The sequence below is a fragment of the Cyprinus carpio genome, unplaced genomic scaffold (assembly GCF_018340385.1).
Source record: "Cyprinus carpio isolate SPL01 unplaced genomic scaffold, ASM1834038v1 S000000168, whole genome shotgun sequence".
Lineage (NCBI taxonomy): Eukaryota > Metazoa > Chordata > Actinopteri > Cypriniformes > Cyprinidae > Cyprinus > Cyprinus carpio.
In genome coordinates, this window is record NW_024872919.1 from 1304751 (window position 1) to 1326581 (window position 21831).

General features: G+C 38.8%; 1 protein-coding gene across 1 annotated transcript; it reads right to left on the minus strand.

Annotated features, from left to right (window-relative positions):
* Positions 1 to 1409: 1409 nt before the first annotated feature.
* Positions 1410 to 16160, minus strand: LOC109071357 (myosin heavy chain, fast skeletal muscle-like). Its single transcript, XM_042753855.1, has 41 exons — positions 16055 to 16160; positions 15809 to 15854; positions 15438 to 15650; positions 15153 to 15296; positions 14930 to 15086; positions 14506 to 14533; positions 14291 to 14402; positions 14109 to 14201; positions 13957 to 14020; positions 13756 to 13854; positions 13569 to 13672; positions 13262 to 13400; positions 13061 to 13179; positions 12801 to 12950; positions 12543 to 12713; positions 12167 to 12467; positions 11843 to 11913; positions 11676 to 11763; positions 11477 to 11594; positions 11247 to 11370; positions 10633 to 10769; positions 10293 to 10548; positions 7790 to 8032; positions 6478 to 6654; positions 6235 to 6380; positions 6058 to 6148; positions 5561 to 5950; positions 5357 to 5483; positions 5139 to 5257; positions 4821 to 5017; positions 4546 to 4729; positions 4299 to 4464; positions 4077 to 4201; positions 3561 to 3869; positions 3251 to 3454; positions 3031 to 3156; positions 2699 to 2869; positions 2057 to 2161; positions 1873 to 1968; positions 1625 to 1756; positions 1410 to 1508 (listed from the first exon to the last, which is right to left on the minus strand). The coding sequence occupies exons 3-41, from the start codon at positions 15636 to 15638 to the stop codon at positions 1491 to 1493; spliced, it is 5802 nt and encodes a 1933-aa protein (XP_042609789.1). The 5' UTR covers positions 15639 to 15650; positions 15809 to 15854; positions 16055 to 16160; the 3' UTR covers positions 1410 to 1490.
* Between the last annotated feature and the right edge of the window lie 5671 nt (positions 16161 to 21831).

Below are 21831 nucleotides of genomic sequence, written 5' to 3' on the forward strand. Positions count from 1 at the left end.
TAATAATATAAATGATAAACCAGTTAGAGAATGTTATATTTTATTTGGTCATTCATGGGTGCACATATCATTTAGTGCCAAAAATCTCCTCAAAATAATAACTAAATAGAACTGAATGAAAATATAGTAAAATTATTTAATTGATTAAAAGTTACATGTAAGGTGTTTGGTCACATATAACTGCAAAGGGCTATGAGAACATAGCAATGCTGTATTTTTATCACTCCAAAGAATAAAATACTATTATAAAATGAAGTCAGTGTAGTTATCAATGCACATAAGTACTAGAAATTGAAGCAAATATAGTGAAACTGCTGTCTGTCCCGACTAAACCCATTCAAACATATAGACAGCACAGAGTTGTTTGGAACTATTGAGAGCTCCATGAACCACTTATCCGGCAGGAAGATCAAAGCATGTTGCAACTTTTTCAATGGCTCTGCATGTAACGTTCATACATTTTGGTATGCTTTGGAATGCAGCATTTTGAAAGCAAACTTATTTTGAAGTTTTGTTGTGAATGAATGAGGCATTTATATAGCACTTTACTGTGCACCCAAAGTGCTTTACAATCATATGAGGGGGTCTCTCCTTAAACACCACCAGTGTGCAGCATCCACCTGGATGATGCGACGGCAGCCACAGTACATCGGTGCCAGTCCACTCACCACACACCAGCTACAGGTGGAGAGGAGAGAGAGATAGAGCCAAATCTGTGGATGGGATTATTAGGAAACCATGACTGACAAGGGCCAGTGGAAAGAATTTGGCCTGGACACCGGGGTTACACCCGTACTCTTTACGAAAAGTGCCATGGGATTTTTAATGACCACAGAGAGTCAGGACCTCGGTTTAACATCTCATCCAAAGAAAGGTGCTTTTTACAGTATAGTGTCCCCATCACTATACACTACTGGGGTGTTAGGACCCACACAGACCACAGGGTAAGCGCCCCCTGCTGGCCTCACTAACACCTCTTCTTGACTTTTCTGTGTTCATGTTTCCCCTTCCCTTTGTATTTTGGTATTTCCTTTGTTTCATGTAATGCCTTTTTTACAGTGCATTAATATGCCCATTTTCTTTTGTCTCCTTGAGTATTTTGTGTTCTTATTTGCCAGTGACTTTTGGTTTATTCCAACACATTTACATTTATGCACTTAGCAGACACTTTCATCCAAAGGGACATACAAAGACAAGTTCACATTTTTGTTATGAAGGTCAGGCTGTTGGCGGTTTAGTTTTTTTTTTTTCTTCCCTGCTTTTCATTTTTGGGTCCTTTATGTCACTATCACAATTTCAGTACTCTGCATTTGTGTTCTTTGCCATATCATGCCTCATGAGTTGTCTTTTAAAACAGTGATTGAGTATGAGATGAAGTTTGAAAGTGGAAAAAAGAATGAAGAACAAAGTCAAACTCTGCCATTTAATGGACAAAGAAGAACTCAGCACAAGTCAGTCATATGCTTGCTTGTATGTGTAGTTTCTTGTCTTCATTCTTCAACTTTAGTCTTAAAAAAAGCAAAAAATTAATAAATAAAAGAATTCAAAAACATTGTTTAAAATGTTTCACAGATTTTATGTATAAAAAGTCACTTTTCTCTACATAATCATCATCTGTTGTTACCTTCCCAGCTTCACGGCTCTTGGCTCTCAGCTTGTTGACCTGGGACTCGGCGATGTCAGCGCGCTCATGAGACTCCTCCAGCTCATGCTGCACCTTCCTGTACCTGGACAGGTGAGTGTTGGCCTGCTCCTCCTGTTAGGATGACACAAGATATCCAACCCCTTTCAGAGCATTGCACTCATGGCACTGAGTGTATTGAATAGAAAATATCAAAGCTTCATACTTGAGACATTTGACATTAGACTTACAGCTTCTTCAGCTTGGCGTTTGTAGGCCTTCACTTTCAGCTGCAGCTTGTCTACCAGATCCTGCAGTCGAGTCACGTTCTTCTTGTCCTCCTCAGTCTTTGGGTGTAAAATTGTTCATGGTCTTGGTTAAACTAAGTAAATCATCATGAAAGGTGTTAAATATCTAATTCGTGTGTAGTTTTACCTGGTAGGTGAGCTCCTTCACTCTCCTTTCATATTTGCGCACTCCTTTCACAGCGTCTGCACCACGTCTCTGTTCAGCTTCAACTTCAGCCTCCAACTCATGCACCTTCAGTAGAGAGTTATTGTTATAACTGTAAAATCTCTGCCATGGCCAGTTCATCTAAGGGTTACTCACACTAGGCGATCTGAACCATTCCCGAGCACCCCAAAAGTAAATTTCTTTTGACTAGTGTGATCACTCTGTACCATATCTGAGCCCGCTTGAAGAGGTGAGCCAGAGCATGGTTCAGTTGGGCTCTGGCGTGATACACATGTAGTGTGGTCGCTAACTGCACCAGAGCACGGGACAGCTACTAACTGTGTGTGCACTACTATCATATTTTATACAAAAAACATTTAATACTACTTGAAAAGTAGCGTTTTTTTAGTTAATTTGAGTATTGAGTTGAGTAATATAGATTTGTAACAGGTCTGGTTTTCACCTTATTGATAAACCTTATTTATACTTTGTGAGTATAGCTGCAAATTCCTCCATCAGTGTCATCTGACTCCATAATCATTGTATAATCGCACTATGGCTCGTTAGAAGGCAACCGCTCCTAGTATGAATACACCTGAAGTCTGTATTTAGTCTGTAATTTACCCTGGACTCCAGTTTCTGAAGCTGTTTCTTTCCACCCTTCATGGCCAGACTCTCAGCCTCATCCAGACGGTGCTGCAGGTCTTTGACAGTCAACTCCATGTTCTTCTTCATCCTCTCCAGGTGAGCACTGGTGTCCTGCTCCTTCTTCAGCTCCTCAGCCATCATGGCAGCCTGAAATATAGGCCAGTGAAAACGAGCAACAAGCAATATAGATAGACAAGCAATATAGATAGAATTAGCTTCCATGAATGTTCTCTTTGCTACGACATGCAGCTAAACGAAGTCAAATAACTGTTTAAATTAGCATAGAGTAACATAATGCAAACACTCACATCAGTGATGGCCTTCTTTGCCTTCTCCTCTGCATTTCTAGCCTCCTGGACTGCATCATCCACCTCACCTTGAACCTGGAGCAGATCAGTCTCAAGCTTATTCTTGGTGTTAATAAGACTCGTATTCTGCAGGATTTAAGCAGGTAGTTTAGTGTATATTTAACTAATAATTTATCATGTAATCTGAATTTTCTCTTAGTATTTAATAATCTTTTTGTACTTGTGAGTGTAGCAGTCCCACACGTTCGCTGGCATCCACCAGCTCCTGCTCCGCCACTTTGCGTCCTCTCTCTGTTTGCTCCAGTGCAGCTCTCAGCTCCTCAATCTCTGCTTGCATTAGGCTATTCCTGCGCTCCACCATGGCCACCTGCTCCTTCATGTCCTCCTGTCCTCTGACAGCTTCATCAAGGTGCAGTTGGGCATCCTGTGGTAATGTTCTTTCTTTGTTAGTTGCATGTCATGCTTCAGTTAATTCATGTGTCATATTCATATGATCAAACACTTAAACTCCTCATTCTAGAGAGAGATACCTTGAGTTGTCCTTGGACGTTCCTGAGCTGTTTCTGGGCCTCAGCAGCCTGGCGGTTGGCATGACTCAACTGGACCTCCATCTCATTCAGATCTCCCTCCATCTTCTTTTTGACTCTCAGGGCATCATTTCTGCTCCTGACCTCAGAATCCAGAGTGCTCTGCATGGAATCCAACACTCTTTGACTGTTCCTCTTGATCTGTTCCATCTCCTCATCCTTCTCAGCCAGCTTCCTGTCAATCTCGCTCTTCACCTGGTTCAGCTCCAGCTGCACACGAAGAATCTTGGACTCTTCATGCTCCAGGGTGCCCTGCAAGGAAAAAAGGAAATAATTTACTTACTTTTTAAACTTGTAAAATTGTACTATATGGCTCCAGAGTTATGGCAGGTATATTTGTGATTGTTTAAGAAGGAAATAATTACATTAATTTAAGGTTTTGAACCACTACATATACAATGTTTTAATATTATTCAAAGCACTAGTGTGATGTTAGTATTGTAGCTAAAGGAATGGCACCTCAGCTTCTTCTAGTGCAGTCTGGATCTCTGCTTTCTCGGACTCCACTGTCTTCTTGGCTTTCTCTATCTCATGAATGCTCTTTCCAATCTCTCCAAGCTGCTCAGAGAGGTCAGAAATCTCCTCTGAAAGTATTTAAAAATCAATTGTACATCATTTTCTGTTTTTTAAGGCATCTCTGTTTTTTAAATTCCTTGCTGTAAAAATAAAAGTGCCATTTACGTTGCAGATTCTTGTTTTCCCTCTTCAGGGTCTCGAGGTGGTCAAGAGCTTCTTCATAGGAGTTCTTCATTTTGAAAAGCTCAGTGCTGAGAGAACGAGCTTCTTTCTGAGCAGCTTCTAGTTCAGCCTGGCTTTCCTCATACTTCTGTTTCCAGTCTGCTAGGACCTGGAGAAAAGGTAGTCATTGTTAATTAGCCAAGTCCATGGTTCAAGGTTTAGATTTGAAGATTATCCACATCTTTCTTACCTTATCAAAGTTTCTCTGCTTCTTGTCAAGGTTGGCAGCCAATGCATTTGCCCTCTCCCCATCAATCATGAGGTCCTCTACTTCACTCTGCAGCCTCTGTTTGGTATTTTCCAGAGAGGCACACTTGGAGTTCACTGCCTCAATGGATTCTTCAGCATCCTGCAGACGCTGTGCCAGCTTTTTCCTGAAGAAAGTGGTATTAAATGATGAAATCTTACTAATATTTGTGAAATTAAATGCAAGGTACTTAAGACTTTTTTCTTTGCTGTATTTACTTGGATTCCTCAAGCTCTTCAGTGCGTTGGATGGCATCGGTCTCATATTTGGCTCTCCACTGGGCCACCTCACTGTTGGCCTTAGACATTCCACGCTGGAGTTCAGCTTTGGCCTCCTGCTCCTCCTCATACTGCTCTCTGAGCAAGTCACAGTCATGGCGGGCAGACTGAACTGCATGGGCCAGAGCATTCTTGGCCTATAGGGTGGCACATTTTGGGATTTTAAACACTCTACTATCTACACGACGGCTTGGATTTAAAAAAAAAAACATTAAAAATAATTTGATTATCAAAACAAAGTAGTATTTGAAACTCTACCTTGACTTCTTCCTCAACATGTCTTTTGAGATCTTCAATTTGCTGAGTAAAAGCCTGTTTTCCTCTAGTTAACTGTGAAACAAGTGCTTCTTTCTCTTCCAGCTGGCGGCTAAATTCACCTAGAAACAGGTTACAGATATTAGCATGAAATATAATAACAGAATCTTTTAACTCAATTTTGTTTTAAGATTTTTTACATGTGTAGCTTACTCTCTTACCATTTTCAGTCTGAAGTCTTGCTCGTTGTGCATTCATGTCGTTCAACTGGCGACTATTTTCATCACTTTTGGCCTTGATTTCACTCAGCTGGTCTTCAAGAGTGCGGCACATCTTCTCTAAATTACCCTAAAGAGATTAGAGATTATATGAATATGTTTGTAAAGATGATTTTGTACTTATTAATGATAATCTAGTGACATTACCTTTGCTTTAGCCACAGCCTCCATGTTGCTTGACAAATCATCAATCTCCATCTTGTATTCACTCTTCTCCTTCTCCAGCTTCTGCTTGATCCGCTGGAGGTTGTCGATCTGTTCTCCGAGTTCAGCCACACTGTCTGCCTGCTTCTTTCGGAGAGCTGCAGCTGTAGCTTCATGCTGCAAGGTAGACTCTTCCAGATCACGACGCATCTTCTGGAATTCGGCTTCACGCTTCTTGTTCATCTCAATCTGAGCAGCAGTGGCACCACCAGCTTCCTCAAGCCTCTCGCTGATCTCTTCAAGTTCCCTGGAAAGATCAGCTCTCTGCTTCTCCACTTTGGCACGAGCAGATCGCTCTGCCTCAATTTCCTCTTCCAGCTCCTCGATACGGGCCTAAATAAAAAAAAAGGCTTCTTTATAAGGATATTTGTAATATGGATTTTTCCAGCTGTGCATCTAACTTCACCATTTCACATCAGAAAGATTAAAGCTAGTGTTACCTGAAGTTCTTTGATCTTCTTCTGAAGCTGTGCTCCCAAAGACTGTTCATCCTCAATCTTGCTGAGAAACTGACTTATCTCAAAATCCTTCCTGTTTTTAAAGTATTGTTTTGTTAAATGTGCCAAATACTTATTTTGTGTAATTATGTAAAGTTCAAAATCTGATGGCCCACTCACTTTTTGATCTTCTCATCTGATTGCTGTTTTTCATTCTCCATGTCCATTATGGACTCCTGGGCCAGTTTCAGATCACCCTCAAGCTTCCTTTTGACTCTCTCAAGGTCCATACGGAGCTTCTTCTCTTGCTCCAATGAGCCCTCAAGCTATTGTTACACAAACTGGAGCATTAAAATCTGGTATAGAGCAATACATTTGATTTCTTATTGATTCACGGTCTTATTCCAATGCCAAACATCTTACATCGTCCACTTGCTGCTCAAGCTTTGTCTTAGCTTTAGTCAGAGTGTTGACTTTGTCCTCCTCTGCCTGAAGGTCATCAAGAGTCTGCTGGTGTGCCTCTTGGAGGGCTTTCTTCTCTTTGGTCAGCTTGGCAATGCTCTCGTCTTGAGAGGCCATCTCCTCTGTCAGGTTTTTCACCTAAATGGAAACATTAATTTCTGGTTTCATTATCAAGAGCCTGAATCACAATCTGCAGTGTATATGAAGAGTTTGGTTCCAAAATGCTATAAATCCATTTTGATTAATTTGAGTAAAAATGTGTTTTCTTTACCAAGAAAGTGGCAAGATGAAAACCTATATTTTTCTGTTTAAAACTTTCACATAGCATCATTAGGTTATAATAACATTAAAAATTCTAATCCAGATTTTTATTTTCAAATATTTATTATAAAATGTTGTTATTTTTTCCCCCCAAAATGCAATAATTCCATGTTTGTTTGTTTTTTTTTCAAAATGCAATAAATCCATTGAATTAATTTGAAAGTTATTTACAGAACATAGTAAGTTGATCCATATATGACAGCCTCTGAATTTTGGTCAGTACTAATCTTATATACAGGCACTGGACTAAAAATACATTCATCGGTCATCGCTCCCAAAATGAATTCAACGGGTCATCTTGTTTGCTATAAATTAATTATAACAATAAAATAAAATTTCTTCATGAACAAGAATATGAACAGCAATATCACATTAGACCACAAAAAAATTCCAAAATAACATTTCCCTTACATTCAGCTTCCGAAAGTGCATTTGTCTTTGCCGTGTTACATTCATTTAGTTGACTAGTGCTATACGCTGTATTAACAAAAACATAAATGGCATTAATAAAAACACTTACACTGACAAGCTAGGCAATATTGCGTTCATAATCGAATGAGATTCATCTAATGAACTCAATATTTTATAGCTTGTCTGTGATCTACGGCTCTGTGTACTAAATGCTGCTCCATCTGAAAGCAGAAGCACGTGATGGAGATTTACCGGTACTATTAATCACCGAATCAGCTTTACTGACGAGATGCGCATGACAATCAAATGTGATTTATGGTGCAGTCCTTGTTTGTTGATCACAAAGTACAAAGTAGATGAGGAAAACTAGGATGCTGGGTGTATTCAAAGCGCCGCCATTACTTTCTAGAGTGCGTGGAATGGTGTGCTGTGATTGGTTGAGTGGATTTATCGCATTCTGCTGAAAAGGGAGACAGGCGTTTGTCACAGTTTGGAAAAAAGGGAGACAACATGACCTTATATATACAATATATATACTGACTTTATTCTCTGTTGCATGTTTCTCCTTCTCCACTTTTGCCAAGGTGAGCTCCAGGTCATCAATGTCTTTTTTCAGCTCAGAGCATTCGTCCTCCAGTTTCCTCTTCTTGGCAGTCAGTTCAGCATTGATTTCCTCCTCATCCTCCAGTCTCTCGGTTGTCTCTTTGAGTTTGCCCTCAAGCTGGATCTTGCTTTTGATGAGCCCTTCACATCTCTCCTCAGCATCAGAGAGGTTTTCAGATTCCTGTTCATTGACATGGATATAGTTAATGACTTATGTTTAGAGATGCACAATATAACGGCCACCATATCGGTATTGGCTGATAAATTTTAATTTTTCTGTTATTGTTATCGAACCGCTAAGAGAATTTGACCGATATCTTAGAGCCGAAATATAATGCATTATTTTCTGCAGAGACACTTCAGATGCGCACTGTTCACCATGATGGTTTTTAATTGCTTGAAATATTATTCGAATCACTTCGAAAAGGAAAATACAGTGAACTGCAACATGTGCAGGGCAAGTCTGTCATATTATAATGAGATCATTAGCTACTGTAAAATAATGTAAAGGAATCTTTGTTCGCCCATGTTTTAGCGCGTTGTTAAGGGAAGAGTGCATTCACAATGTATCCACACATGAATAGCACAGTTAAGTTCGCTTGTGCATTTACAGTGTTTTGTGCAATTGTACGTTGTAGTATTGTGTTTATTTTATGCATATGAATCAGATTTTTCTAAAATAGAATGCGTTTGGTTAAGCTATATAACCAAACGGGTTAATAGAGCACTTCAGTTTGCTGGTGATCATCTTTAGCTCAGCGCACGCAGCTCAAACAGCAGCTTACAACATTAATAACTATGAATGAGATTGTCATATATATAGCCTATATATATATAGATATAAAAAACATTATAATGAGAACACTATTATAATAAACCGTTATGAATACTTTCGGTTTGGTTTCCGTGTTTCAGCGTGTTGTTGCAGGAAGAGCCAAGAGTGCATCCACAATAGAAGTTACACATTCTGATTAGCACATAACTTAGTTCGAGTTCACATGTGCATTTGCATCTTTTTGTAAATATATAAGTTGTAATATTATATTAATGTTGTATAAATATCTGAATGTATGATGCGTTTCCCTAAGTTAAATAAGCTGGCAGCACTTCAGTTTACCAGTGTTCATTCAGCTCTTCAGCTTCACACACGCAGGTTGAACAGCAATGCACAACATTAATAACTATAATTGGGAATGTCATAAATGTAATATTATAAAGAGAATATTACCGTTATAAAAAATCTGTTAATTATTTGTGTTTATTTGCCGTGTTTCAGCACGGTTTTACAGGAAGAGCCAAGAGCATGTCCACGACATGGTCCATGATCTGACTATTCGGGTTGTAGCACCGGTGCATTGCAGTATTGGAAATAGGCTACTTCTATTTTAAACCGTGAAGGCGAGCCAGTGGATATCATACAAGCGACGTGCAAACTTTGTGCAAGTCAAACTTATGCCAGTGAACGTCTTTCACCGTGATAGTGAAAATAAAAATTGACGGCACTTTCGGCATTTGACGAGACATTAACAGCGCGTATTCTCTCAGAGATGACAAGAGACGAATCTCCTAATATGTGATATATATAACTGTTTTAATTTATTTCATTAATGTTTCTCTTGTGGCCCGAACATAGTGAAAACAATGAGAAGAAACGTGTTTCGTGTTGAACCGGTTGTTTTTAAAGTCGGTGCATAAAATAAAGCTGCTCTTTTGCTTCATTGATAAAGTGTTACTGAAGTGTAACAATTTTATTTAGGCTATAGGCCTATAACTCATTGTAGGCTATAATAGACCTGTTTTAAAAAACATTTTTAAAACATTTTCAGTGAGAAGTAGCCTAAGCTAATAGCCAATTTTTAATTTTCCTCACAGGCTGCGAGTCACAGCATGTCAGTTATGCGGTGATGCGCTATGAAATTGTTGCGAAGCAAATTCATTCTAATATTCATTTAATAATAAAAGTAACCTAATAATAATAGACAGAAAATAACAGACCTACATTCATTGGAAATGCCAAGTACTCTTAATAATGACAATATTTAATGATTTTGACAATATCTCTGGCTATAGTCCCTACATGATTATCGTCTTTCAACACACTCCATTGTCTTATCGTCTTCTAATTTTATTTATTTTATTTTTTTACACGTAAGTAATGTTGACCAGTAACTTGTTTCCATTATTTAAGCAATATTTTATTTATTTGTAAGGCTGCTTTATGTTTCATTTATGTTGAAGTGTTTAATGCCTTTTAATGGTGAGACTTTTTTGGTAATCTCAAAAATTCTGTGAAATGTGGATTTAGATTTATCGGCCAACATATCGGTCATCGGCTTTCATATTTAAAGAATTATCGGCCAAAATTTTCATATCGGTGCATCCGTACTTATGTTCATAGCTGTAGGATCCATATTGGGATAAATAAGAGCTGAAATACTCACAGAAGTTACTTGCAGTAGAAGATCGTTTTTCTCCTGAACAAGTGACACCATTTTCTCCTCAAGCTCCTTCTTTTTAGCTAATGCCTTTGTTAAATCTTCTTTCATTTTCTCAAAGTTTTCCTTCATTGATGCCATTTCTTTTTCACTCTCTGCAGTCTTCAGAAGAGGCTTGATCTTGAAGTACACCTTCATCCATGGCCAATGTTTTACATTCATGAATGAGCGGATGTTGTATTGGATGGAATAAATTGCCTCCCTGTGTAAATTGTAATCAGTAAATCAGCCTTTATCACACTGTGCTACTAAACAGTTGTGTTCCAAACATTATTGTAAGTTGTACCTCCTCTCCATCATTTTGACAAACTCCTTCCTCATGACATATCCTCGGGCCAAAGCCTGAGTCATGGTAACCAGATTTGATAGTTTTTCATCTCTCATCTCTTCAAGAGTACCCAACAGACCAGCTTTAAAAAACACCTACAAGAACATTTGTAATATATTAGGGGTGTAGTGTTGAAGAAGCCAATAAGTCCTTTTCAGCATTGATGTGGCCTGGGATATGGCCCTAATAATAATTGAGTTTGGCTGTTCCAGTAATTCCAGTGGGGAAATAACTATTTTATGTTCTATACTATAGTATAGAATGACATTTGAGAGTATTCTGTCCTTTCTTTTTTGATGTAACAGATCGAGGAGGCATGACAGTGTCCGGTACACAAAGTGGGGTCCATATAGAAATGTTTTGTGTAATCTGGTGTGGAATAACTTGACTGACATAAAGCCTAGACTTGAACGCCTATTCAAAAGCTTCAGGCCTTCCTTCCTCAGACTGTTGCAGGGCAATTGGAAGGACTGAATTCTCTACAATGTCATTGTGTTGTAGCAGAGTAAAAAATGAGAAGGAAAGAGTTGAAATAGTTTTGTTCCACATGGTGTATTTGGTGAACAGCTCACCTTGGTGTGTCCAAATTTGTATTGGTTGTGGTCAACATCAATAGAGCCCAAGAGTTTCTCTGTAGCCTTTTTGTTGTCAATGAACTGTCCCTCAGGGATGACGCTAGCGTTTAATACTTTGTATCTAGAGGACATTTAGGGGAAAGTAGTATTCTTGAGAAATATGTAAAGAAGTGAAGATTAGGTGATACATCATCTCTAAGTAAGAAGTTGCAAAAAGATGTCTTTACCTCTGCTTGAAGTCACCGTAGTGGATTCTGCTTGGGAAACCCTTCGTGCAGATTCTGATGCCCTCCAGCACACCATTACACCTGAGCTGGTGGATAACCAGGAAGTTCTCCATCAGACCTGAAATGCAAATGTTCTTAAGGTTCCAGACATTTTTTTTTAAATCTGTGATGTATTTGAGTCTTCAAGTATCAAGATTACCTGGAGTCTTGGATTCATTAGGAATCAAGCAGCGCACAAAGTGAGGGTGAGTGCTCCTCAGGTTAGTCATCAGCTTACCCAAGTTCTCCTGTGGAAATGTTTGTGATTAATCTAATCTGTAATAGTGTAAAAATCACAAACTTCAATAAGAGAGAGAATCTGTTTACCCTAAAAACTGCAGACACCGTCTGGAAGGAACCACCCTTCTTCTTGCCTCCTTTCTTTCCAGCTCCCTCCGCTTTATATCAATGACAGAAGGTTTTTTTTTATTAATCTTGTGTTGCTGTCCATTAAGCCCTTCAATAAATCTCTATTTACATCTTGTTGAATCTAACTGTTCTCTTGCATAGATATACTTCATATTTTTAAACTCCAAAATCTGCGATCACATAGTTTGTTGCACTCTGATTATCTCATTCTTTTTTTTAGTTTTTGTATAAGCAGTATGTAATTAAAACACAAAGGAATTGAGGAAATAGATATGTTTGTACCTTCTGGCACAGCGACATACAGCAAGGCCAGCACTTTGAGTGCTGACTTTTGGTAAAGTTGCACGACAGAGTCGTTCAGTGGATCCTTGTTCTTTTCCAACCAGCCATTAATGTTGTAGTCCACAGTGCCGGCATAGTGCACCAGAGAGAAGTGGGCCTCTGCCTTCCCTTTGGCAGGCTTGGGCTTCTGGAAAGCTGCGGATTTTCCCAGATGCTGGTCATGCAGCTTATTTTTGAAGCTTGTGTCTGTAGCCTTTGGGAACATGCACTCCTCTTCAAGGATGGAGAAGATTCCCATTGGCTGTTGAAGAAATATTCACACTCAAATACAGGCACAGTGAGAATAGTTATTTTTATTTACCAAATATCCTCTTACCTTCTCAATAAGCTCAATGCAGGCAGCCAAGTCCATACCAAAGTCAATGAATGCCCATTCAATGCCTTCTTTCTTGTACTCCTCTTGCTCCAGAACAAACATGGTGTGGTTGAAGAACTGTTGCAGTTTCTCATTTGTGAAGTTAATGCAAAGCTGCTCCAAGCTGTTGAACTGATAATTCAACAGAAGCAATTATTGCAACTGACTGTTATCTTGTATGTCTTGATTCTTTCAGAGACATTAATGACTGATACTCACATCAAAGATCTCAAATCCAGCAATGTCCAGCACACCGATGTAGTACTCTCTAGGATTTGTTGTGTTCAACATCTCATTGATACGGACAACCATCCACAAGAACATTTTCTCATAGACAGACTTGCAGAGTGCAGAGACTGCATTGTTCACCTGAGAAATTCAAAGGTCATTGTAGATTATTACCCTTACTTCTCACGATGACTATGTCTGAGACATTTCTCACTGTATCCACAAGTTAAATGTGTTGATGAAGTCATCACCTGTGGTACTGTCTGGCCTTTGGTCACCATCTCATTCCCGACCTTCACTCTGGGGTAACACAGAGCTTTCAGCATGTCAGCGGAGTTGATGCCCATGAGGTAGGCGATTTTATCAGCCGCTAAGGAAGCAGAGTTTTATGCATTATTGTTGCTAATTAAGTGAATGTTTATATGTTCATTTGTGCTAAAATTTGATTTTACCCTCATTGCCGTCAGGTTCGGCCTGCTCCTCTCTCTGCTTCTGTTTGAACTTCATGGTCCCATGATGCATCACAGCACCTGTCAGCTTGTAGATGCTGATCTTCTCATCAGCAGTGAAGCCCAGAATGTCAATGGCAGTCTGTTTTTACACAGACCAAATAAATCATATTGTTTATTGGAGTATTTTATACTGTGTCATGTAGTATTCAGTTCAAGCTGGTGTTTTTCTGATGTTTGTTTGCTCAGAAATTTTGCATAAAATCTAAAAATACTACTACTACTAATAATATTTCAGCTGTCCACATACATCTGTGGCAATGAACTCCTCCACATCATCGATGCTCTTGACAGTGATTTCACACTGGCTGATCATTGGATAGTCGTAAGGGTTTGTGGTGATGAGCAGGGCCTCTGTAAAGAATTGATGTGCAGTATGTTGCCAGTGCTCTCAAACATAGAAATAAGTGAAAAACACAATCCTGTTTATTTCTCACCGAGCAGCTCTGGCTTGTGTCCAGTCATGAGCTGGTAGAAGATGTGGTAGCTCCTCTCAGCAGACAGCTGGAATGTTACCCTTGACTTTTCTAGCAGATCTTTCCAAGAAAAAATAAGAGGGAAAAAGACATTGTGTTCAATTGATTAACGCAATCTTAGACTCCAAATAAAATGTTTGGGTAAAAACTGTTTTGACTCACAAGTTTCAATATCTGCTTTGGCCAGTTTACCAGTGCCCGAAAAGTGAATCCTGATGAATTTACCCTAGATTAAAATCATTGATAAAAGCTCAACTGTTTGTGATTAAAAAAGTGTATGATGTTATTAATGATGATTCGTAGGTGCAACTTACAAAACGAGAGGAGTTGTCGTTCCTTATAGTCTTGGCGTTACCATAAGCCTCCAGTAGAGGGTTGGCTGCAATGATCTGGTCTTCCAGTGATCCCTAGATGTAATTGTAGCACAGTGGGTAGTCGTGAGGTGAATCACAAACACTGTCCTCAATAACATTGTCTATAATAGATATTCACTAACCTGCATTTTTCCAGGGACAGCCTCTGTCTTCTTTGGACCAGCCATCGCAATGGTTGCAAAGTACTGAATGACACGTTTTGTGTTCACAGTCTTTCCTGCACCAGATTCTCCACTGGAGATTTATATGAGATCATCATTTAGTCATAAATCTTTTACTGATTTACAATTATGATTTAAAAGCTTCAGGTTTTGTCAGTAGAATAATATTTACTCACGTAATCAGGACAGACTGGTTCTCACGATCTGAAATTAAACCGTGAAATATTAACAGGATATATAAAATAGGTAGCACTCTATATTAACTTGAAGCTATAAAGTGTTTGTGAAGCTTTTTTGTTTGTTTGTTTGTTTTTTTGCATTGTTATTAGATTAATAGGTTATATCTTAAAGTTAACATTTCAGTTATTTATTCATATAATTACATATAGAACATAAAATAATGCAAAAATAATGGTTGTTAAGCATTTGGAGTTAATTTAGCTTTTCTATGAACTGTCAAAACAACAATTTATAGACAATGAATTATACACTAATACTTCACACTAGTTATTATAAAGTGTATTTTTTTTCATTGTCTTTTTAACTGTTATAATAATATAATAATAATAATATTTGTTGAGACTGCTGGAATCCACTTACCAGTGAGCATGAACTGGTAGGCATTGTCAGAGATCGAGAAGATGTGAGGTGGGGCTTCAACCCTCTTTTTGCCTCTGTATCCAGCCACAACAACTGCGTCGTACACTGGGAGCCATTTGTATGGATTGACAGTGGCGCAGAACAAGCCAGAGTAGGTCTGAAATGGAAATCCAGTTTTACAATGTTGCTGCCCTATTCCAGGAATAAATTATGATTTACTTACATAGATCATCCATGCTGCGTAACGCTCTTTGAGGTTAAACAGCACAGAAGGCTCATTGAGGTGGGTCAACATGGCCATGTCCTCCATTTTGTCAAACTTGGGAGGATTCATTGGGAAGATTTCATCTTCTTTTACTGTGACAGTCTGTAAAGAACATTGTTTAGACTTTTTTACACACATTTCTACACTATTAAAGTGAAAAATTTTAACCTCTGAAGACTCAGGCACAGTCACATATGAAATTTTTTTTTTTTTTTTTTTTTTTTTTTTATCTATGATACTTACTTTCCCACAGTGAGTTTTGACAGTAGCTTTGCCAGCCTCTATACTAATAAGAGTACTTTTCAAGTACATCTCAGCTGCATCTGTCACGAAGAATGCTGTTTTGGCATCGAAGGGGATGGTCTGAGACTCGAGTCGCTCTCTTTCTGGCTTCCGGAGGTAAATGGCCGCCGGGCCGAAACACTCCATTTCACCATCTCCCATGATTGTACTTCACTGTGGAGTACAACTGACATCACCATGCTGATATACTTAATTAGATTCACTTTTGGAATGTCATTGTCTAACTTTCAACTCTAACTCTCCTAATACATTCCAATCAGTGAAACCTCCAAACAGATCATATTGTCACCATCAATTGGGAAGTTCTTTACCTTGTATTATGCTCAGATAGAAATTGCAGCTGTCAAGTTCAGGATTCTGAAAAATAAAAATTATAAATGACTATATACTAATATATATACTAAATATACTATATACTAATATATATATATATATATATATATATATATATATATATATATATATATATATATATATACACATACATAAAATTATAGATAGATAAATAGATAGACAGATAAGTAGGTAGATAGATAGATTGATAGATAGTGACTCACCGACTTTTGATGGGCAACTGTGCTGCAATCAGAGGTTGTCATTTATATAGTATCTTTACTGAAGACTCAGCTGAACTGTCCGGCTGGATTTGGTCATGTTATTCTACATGGTTTATGATGATGCATCTCAGTCCTAGTGAAAAATAGCAACATGTTGTCCTTCATTTGTTTTGTTGGTTTGCTGGAGCATGTGATATTTCAATTATTCTCATGGTTTAGATCAACTGAACAGCCTTTCTATACTTAAATTCATGATGTTTATATGTTTTAATTTTAAAGCAATAACATATTAATCATAGACATTTGGATAATACACTTATATGGTATAAAAGTTTAACAGTCCATTTTTTTCTAATGTTGTGTCTCTTCTTTTTAATGTAGGCTTTCTTGCTGAGTGTATGTGTTTGTTTATAATGTTTAATTTAATTTCACTGAGGTCTTATTTCAATGTTGCATCTTATTTCAATCTTGGCAAAGAGGAGGAACTTGGTTCAGATGTGAAGAAGCAGTCAGCTGTCACTACTATTTAATTTTAGAGGTGAAAGCAAGACTAGCACAATGTGATGACTAAAAGTTTTTACTTTTGATAAAAGGTAATAACTTATGTTTTGGGCAACTATCATATTAATAAATATTTGTTTTTGGACATTTAGCGTCCATATTATTTCCTCTTTAATTACCAAAGATGGACTGTGACGGTCCTTCCAAATGAAAAAATAAATAAATAAATAAATAAATAAATACATATATCTGGCAGACTTTTTTTTGGGCAGTTAAACCTCAGTGATCACTGCACATACGAATCTTATTTCATGGTCATATAATGACTCTCAAAGTTATAAACAGCATGTTCATATATGGACAAATCATAAATATAGCACAGTGAGAGCTCATGTTTTTATTATTAAGTTTAGGTTACACATCCAGGCAACGGTGTAGACTTATTTGACCTATCATGACATTACTGTAAGATTTCTCAGTAAGTACACTGCTTTTTTCAATTCACTGTACTTTTGAAATAAATAAATAAAAAGTAATAATGTTTATGACTTGCTCTAGACTCTAGATTTATGTTTATATGTTAACATTTATTAGCTGCTTAGAATTTTGCTTGATTTAAATATAAATTTACAGACAACAGTCAACATGTGGTGAAGTACTTATTCATCTTTGGGCCAAATGCTTCTAAGCATGGAGAGTTACATTTCCAGATGCATTTCTATATGAATATGGTACTGTTTGTAATCACACCACATCTGTCCTAAGTGCATCAAGTCAAATACGAAGCGTCAAACCACAAAATCATTTACTTGTCTTGAATGTAGTTTTTGCATTGTTGATCCAGGATGTAGGGAAGTATTTTAAGAGTACAATTGTGAAAGACTATCTTCATACAAAAGAAATCAAATCAGAATACAAGCAGGTTATGAAAGTTGCAGAGCAGACAATAGTCTGGAGCAGTGTTAATTTTGACAGCCAATTTTGATATAGTTTTAGTCATATTTTAGTCATCTGAATTGTTTTTAGTTTTAGTCTTCTTTTAGTCGACTAAATATCATAAAATTTTAGTCGACTAAATCAACCATAAATTTAGTCAGCTAAAATCTAATGGGTTTAGTTATAGTGCATTTATTAAGCATTTCTCTAAAACTTCCAAATATATTATGTAGGTTTGATATTAAGGTTTAATCATGATAGACATTGATTTAACTGCGGTGACACACAGCATGCCTTTGTTAAAATTAAATAAAACCACTTCTTATAAAGAACAAGAACATTGTATTCTTTTTAATGAAATACCAATGGTTATATAGGCTAACTATGCATTCTTTATAGCAGATTACCATATCCTTCATTCTTTCAAACATATTTATTTCAATAAATAGATTTAAATGAATCTTTAGAGCTACTAAAGTTATTCAGTCAAGAGCATTGCGTGATTTTCTGTCTTTCTTTTGTTGCTTGATTAACATAAACACCTCTACTCCGTGTGTTTCTCTGCACAGGCCCGGTGCACCCAGGAACGCGATCTTCCCAGAAGTCCCTCACTCCGGCGCCAGAACACCACGGACCCTGGGTGCATCCACAGTGGAGGACGTGAGCCAGGTCCCGGGCAACGACTTCTCCCTCTCTGCCGTCTCCGGTCTGCGAGATCTCACCCAGAACCGCTTCTCTCCCCTCCGCAAGACAGAACGAGACGCTGTGATCGTGGGAGACTCCATCGTCTGACACGTCGGGGTTAACAACACCACACTGTGGCAGACGGAGACACTGAAGAGGGACTTCAGGAGCCTGAACCAGATGGTGCGCAGCACAATGCCCGTGGCGACAATCATCGTGTCAGGACCGCTTCCCACATATTGACGAGGACGCGAAAATTTCAGTAGAGTTTTTGCTTTAAATTAATGGTTATTGTCATGGTGTAAAGAACAGAAACTGCTCTTTGTTAATAACTGGAATCTTTTCTGGGAGCATCCTAGGCTTTTTGTGCTTATGGCCTGCACCCCAGCAGAGTCGGAGCAGAACACCTGTCGAACAACATCTCCAGGACGCTATGCTCCATATGACTAGTAACAATCTCAAATAACTGCTATGGTGCCTTTTGTTGTAACAGCTTAAATGATAGAAGTACTTGCGCTGTCCAATCTATTAAGACTGTGTCTGTTCCCCAAATAGTGAGGTCAAAACATAAATTTCATGTAGGATTTAATGTAGAAAAATCTGATCATGATTAAACCAGAAAAATGTAAAATAAATGAACAAAAACAATTTTTTTTAATTGTGGGCTCAAAAACATTAGATCACTCACACCCAAAGCAGTTATTGTAAATAAAATGATCACAGATAATAGTTTTGATGTACTCTGCTTGACTGAAACCTGGCTAAAACCAAATGATTATATTGGTCTAAATGATTCTACTCCACCAAACTACTGTTATAAGCATGAGCGCCGTCAGACCGGTCCTGGGGGAGGTGTTGTGACAATATATAGTGATATTCTCAATGTTACCCAGAAAACAGGATACAGGTTTAAATCATTCAAAATACTATTTGATAGCAACCTTTGCTATTTGATAGCAACCTTTCCTTAGAAAGCCATGTTTCTAGCATTTGTAAAACTTCATTTTTCAATCTCAAAAATATATCTAAATTACGGCCTATGCTCTCAATGTTAAATGCAGAAATGTTAATCCATGCATTTATGACCTCAAGGTTAGATTATTGTAATGCTTTATTGGGTGGCTTGAATTCTTACTAGAACCAGGAAGTATGACCATATTAGCCCGGTTCTGTCAAGTCAAGTCACCTTTATTTATATAGCGCTTTAAACAAAAAAGATTGCGTCAAAGCAACTGAACAACATTAATTAGGAAAACAGTGTGCCAATAATGCAAAATGACAGTTAAAGGCAGTTCATCATTGAATTCAGTGATGTCATCATGCAGCTCAGTCCAGTTTAAATAGTATCTATGCAATAATTTGCAATCAAGTCAACGATATCGCTGTAAATGAAGTGTCCCCAACTAAGCAAGCCAGAGGCGACAGCGGCAAGGAACCAAAACACCATCAATGACAGAATGGAGAAATAACCTTGGGAGAAACCAGGCTCAGTCAGGGGGCCAGTTCTCCTCTGACCAGACGAAACCAGCAGTTCAATTCCAGGCTGCAGCAAAGTCAGATTGTGCAGAAGAATTATCTGTTTCCTTTGGTCTTGTCCCGGTGGTCATCTGAGACAAGGTCTTTACAGGGGATCTGTCTCTGGGGCTCAAGTTGTCCTGGTCTCCGCTGTCTTTCAGGGCTGTAGAGGTCCTTTCTAGGTGTTGATCCACCATCTGGGCTGGATATGTACTGGATCCGGGTGACTGCAGTGACCCTCTCACTTGGATACAGACTGGATCTGGTGGCTACGGTGACCTCAGAATAAGAGAGAAACAGACTAATATTAGCGTAGATGCCATTCTTCTAATGATGTAGCAAGTACATCAGGTGTTTTGGGAAGTGTTCCCGGTTCCGGTTTACCTAATTAATGCAGCCTAAAAATCCTTTAACAGATTTGGATATTAGAAGCATATTAGTGTGTTATGTGTAAGCCAGGTTAAAGAGATAGGTCTTTAATCTAGATTTAAACTGCAAGAGTGTGTCTGCCTCCCGAACAATGTTAGGTAGGTTATTCCAGAGTTTAGGTGCTAAATAGGAAAAGGATCTGCCACCCGCAGTTGACTTTGATATTCTAGGTATTATCAAATGTCCAGAGTTTTGAGAATGCAGCGTACGTGGAGGACTATAATGTAACAAGAGCTTGTGAGGGAATTACTACTGGACCCAAAATTACAGACAGATACAAGTGAATAAGTCTTTGAAAGTTTGTTTTCAATGTTCTCAGGATGCTGGCAGGTCCTATCCAGGCCAGAAGGTGGCTACAGTGGAGTAAGCAATGGGTCCGTGATGGGAGTATAAAATCAGAGGAAGGTCTGGAGGTTAGCAAGTTAGTTGAATGATTCCAAGCAGGAACTGAGTGAATCGGCTTACAGATATTGCCTGGATCAGTATAGCTAACAGGATTTAGTTGGTCTTCTGAGATGGGGTGATCTGCTTGGGAATCGAACCCTGGTCTACCACGTGACAGGCAGAGACAGTCCATTGTACCACACAGGATAGTCTACCAATGCCTAGAAGGCATTCTGAGAAGTAATAGATTAGTAGAGAACAAACAGAGACAATCCAATCCAATTTCCTTTATCCTCTTCCAATCCCATGTCCAAAACAATTCCACAATCCAAATCCAGAGTGGCAAATTTACTAGTCAGTCAAAATTACTACCTCTTGATAAAGGTTCAGGCAGAGAGAGAAAATTCAGGTTCCAGGCAGAGTAGAGTTCACAGGCTTCAAGGATCTGATTCAGGAACTGGCTGGAATGTTCACCAATGTGCTGATGAGACAATCTGGCAAGGAGGTAAGAGCAAGACTGGCTTATATAGTTAGGGAGACAGGTGAAACCAATGAGGGAAATTAAAGAGTTACGAGGCCAGGAACAGGAAGCTGGATGCTAGTTGACAAAATAAGTCTAACAGGAAGTGGTGACAGAATCATGACATTACTCCCCACCATAATGGATGGCTCATGACGTCCCACCAGGCTGATCAGGATGATCATTATAAAACTGATCAATGAGTGAAGGATCCAAAATATACCGTGCCGGAACCCAGGAGCGTTCCTCCGGGCCATACCCCTCCCAGTCAACCAAATACTGCAGCCCCCTCCCTAGTCTATGAGATTTTAGGAGCCGTCAGACTGTATAAGCTGGGGCCCCATCAATGAGCCGGGCGGGTGGAGGGGGTCTGGAGGAGGGTACAAGTGGACTCTGTCGAAATGGCTTAACACGGGAAACATGGAAAGTAGGGTGGATGCGAAGTGGTCTGGGGAGTCGCAATCTTTCTGCCACTGGGTTGACAACCTTAGTGATGGGGAAAGGTCCCACAAAGCGTGGAGCCAACTTTCTGTTCTCTAGTCGAAGGGGCAGATCTTTAGAAGCCAGCCAAACTAGTTGTCCCATTCGATATTGAGGTGCAGGTGAGCGGGGTTTATCTGCCCACTACTTATAGTTAGCGGAGGAATGGAGGAGTGCCTGCCTGGCTCTTCTCCAAGCCAGGTGACAACGCCTCACCAGAGCAAATGCAGATGGAACTGTAACTTCAGATTCTTGAGATGAGAATAGAGGTGGTTGATAACCATAGACAGTTTGGAAAGGTGGCAAGCCCGTAGCAGAGGAAGGGAGC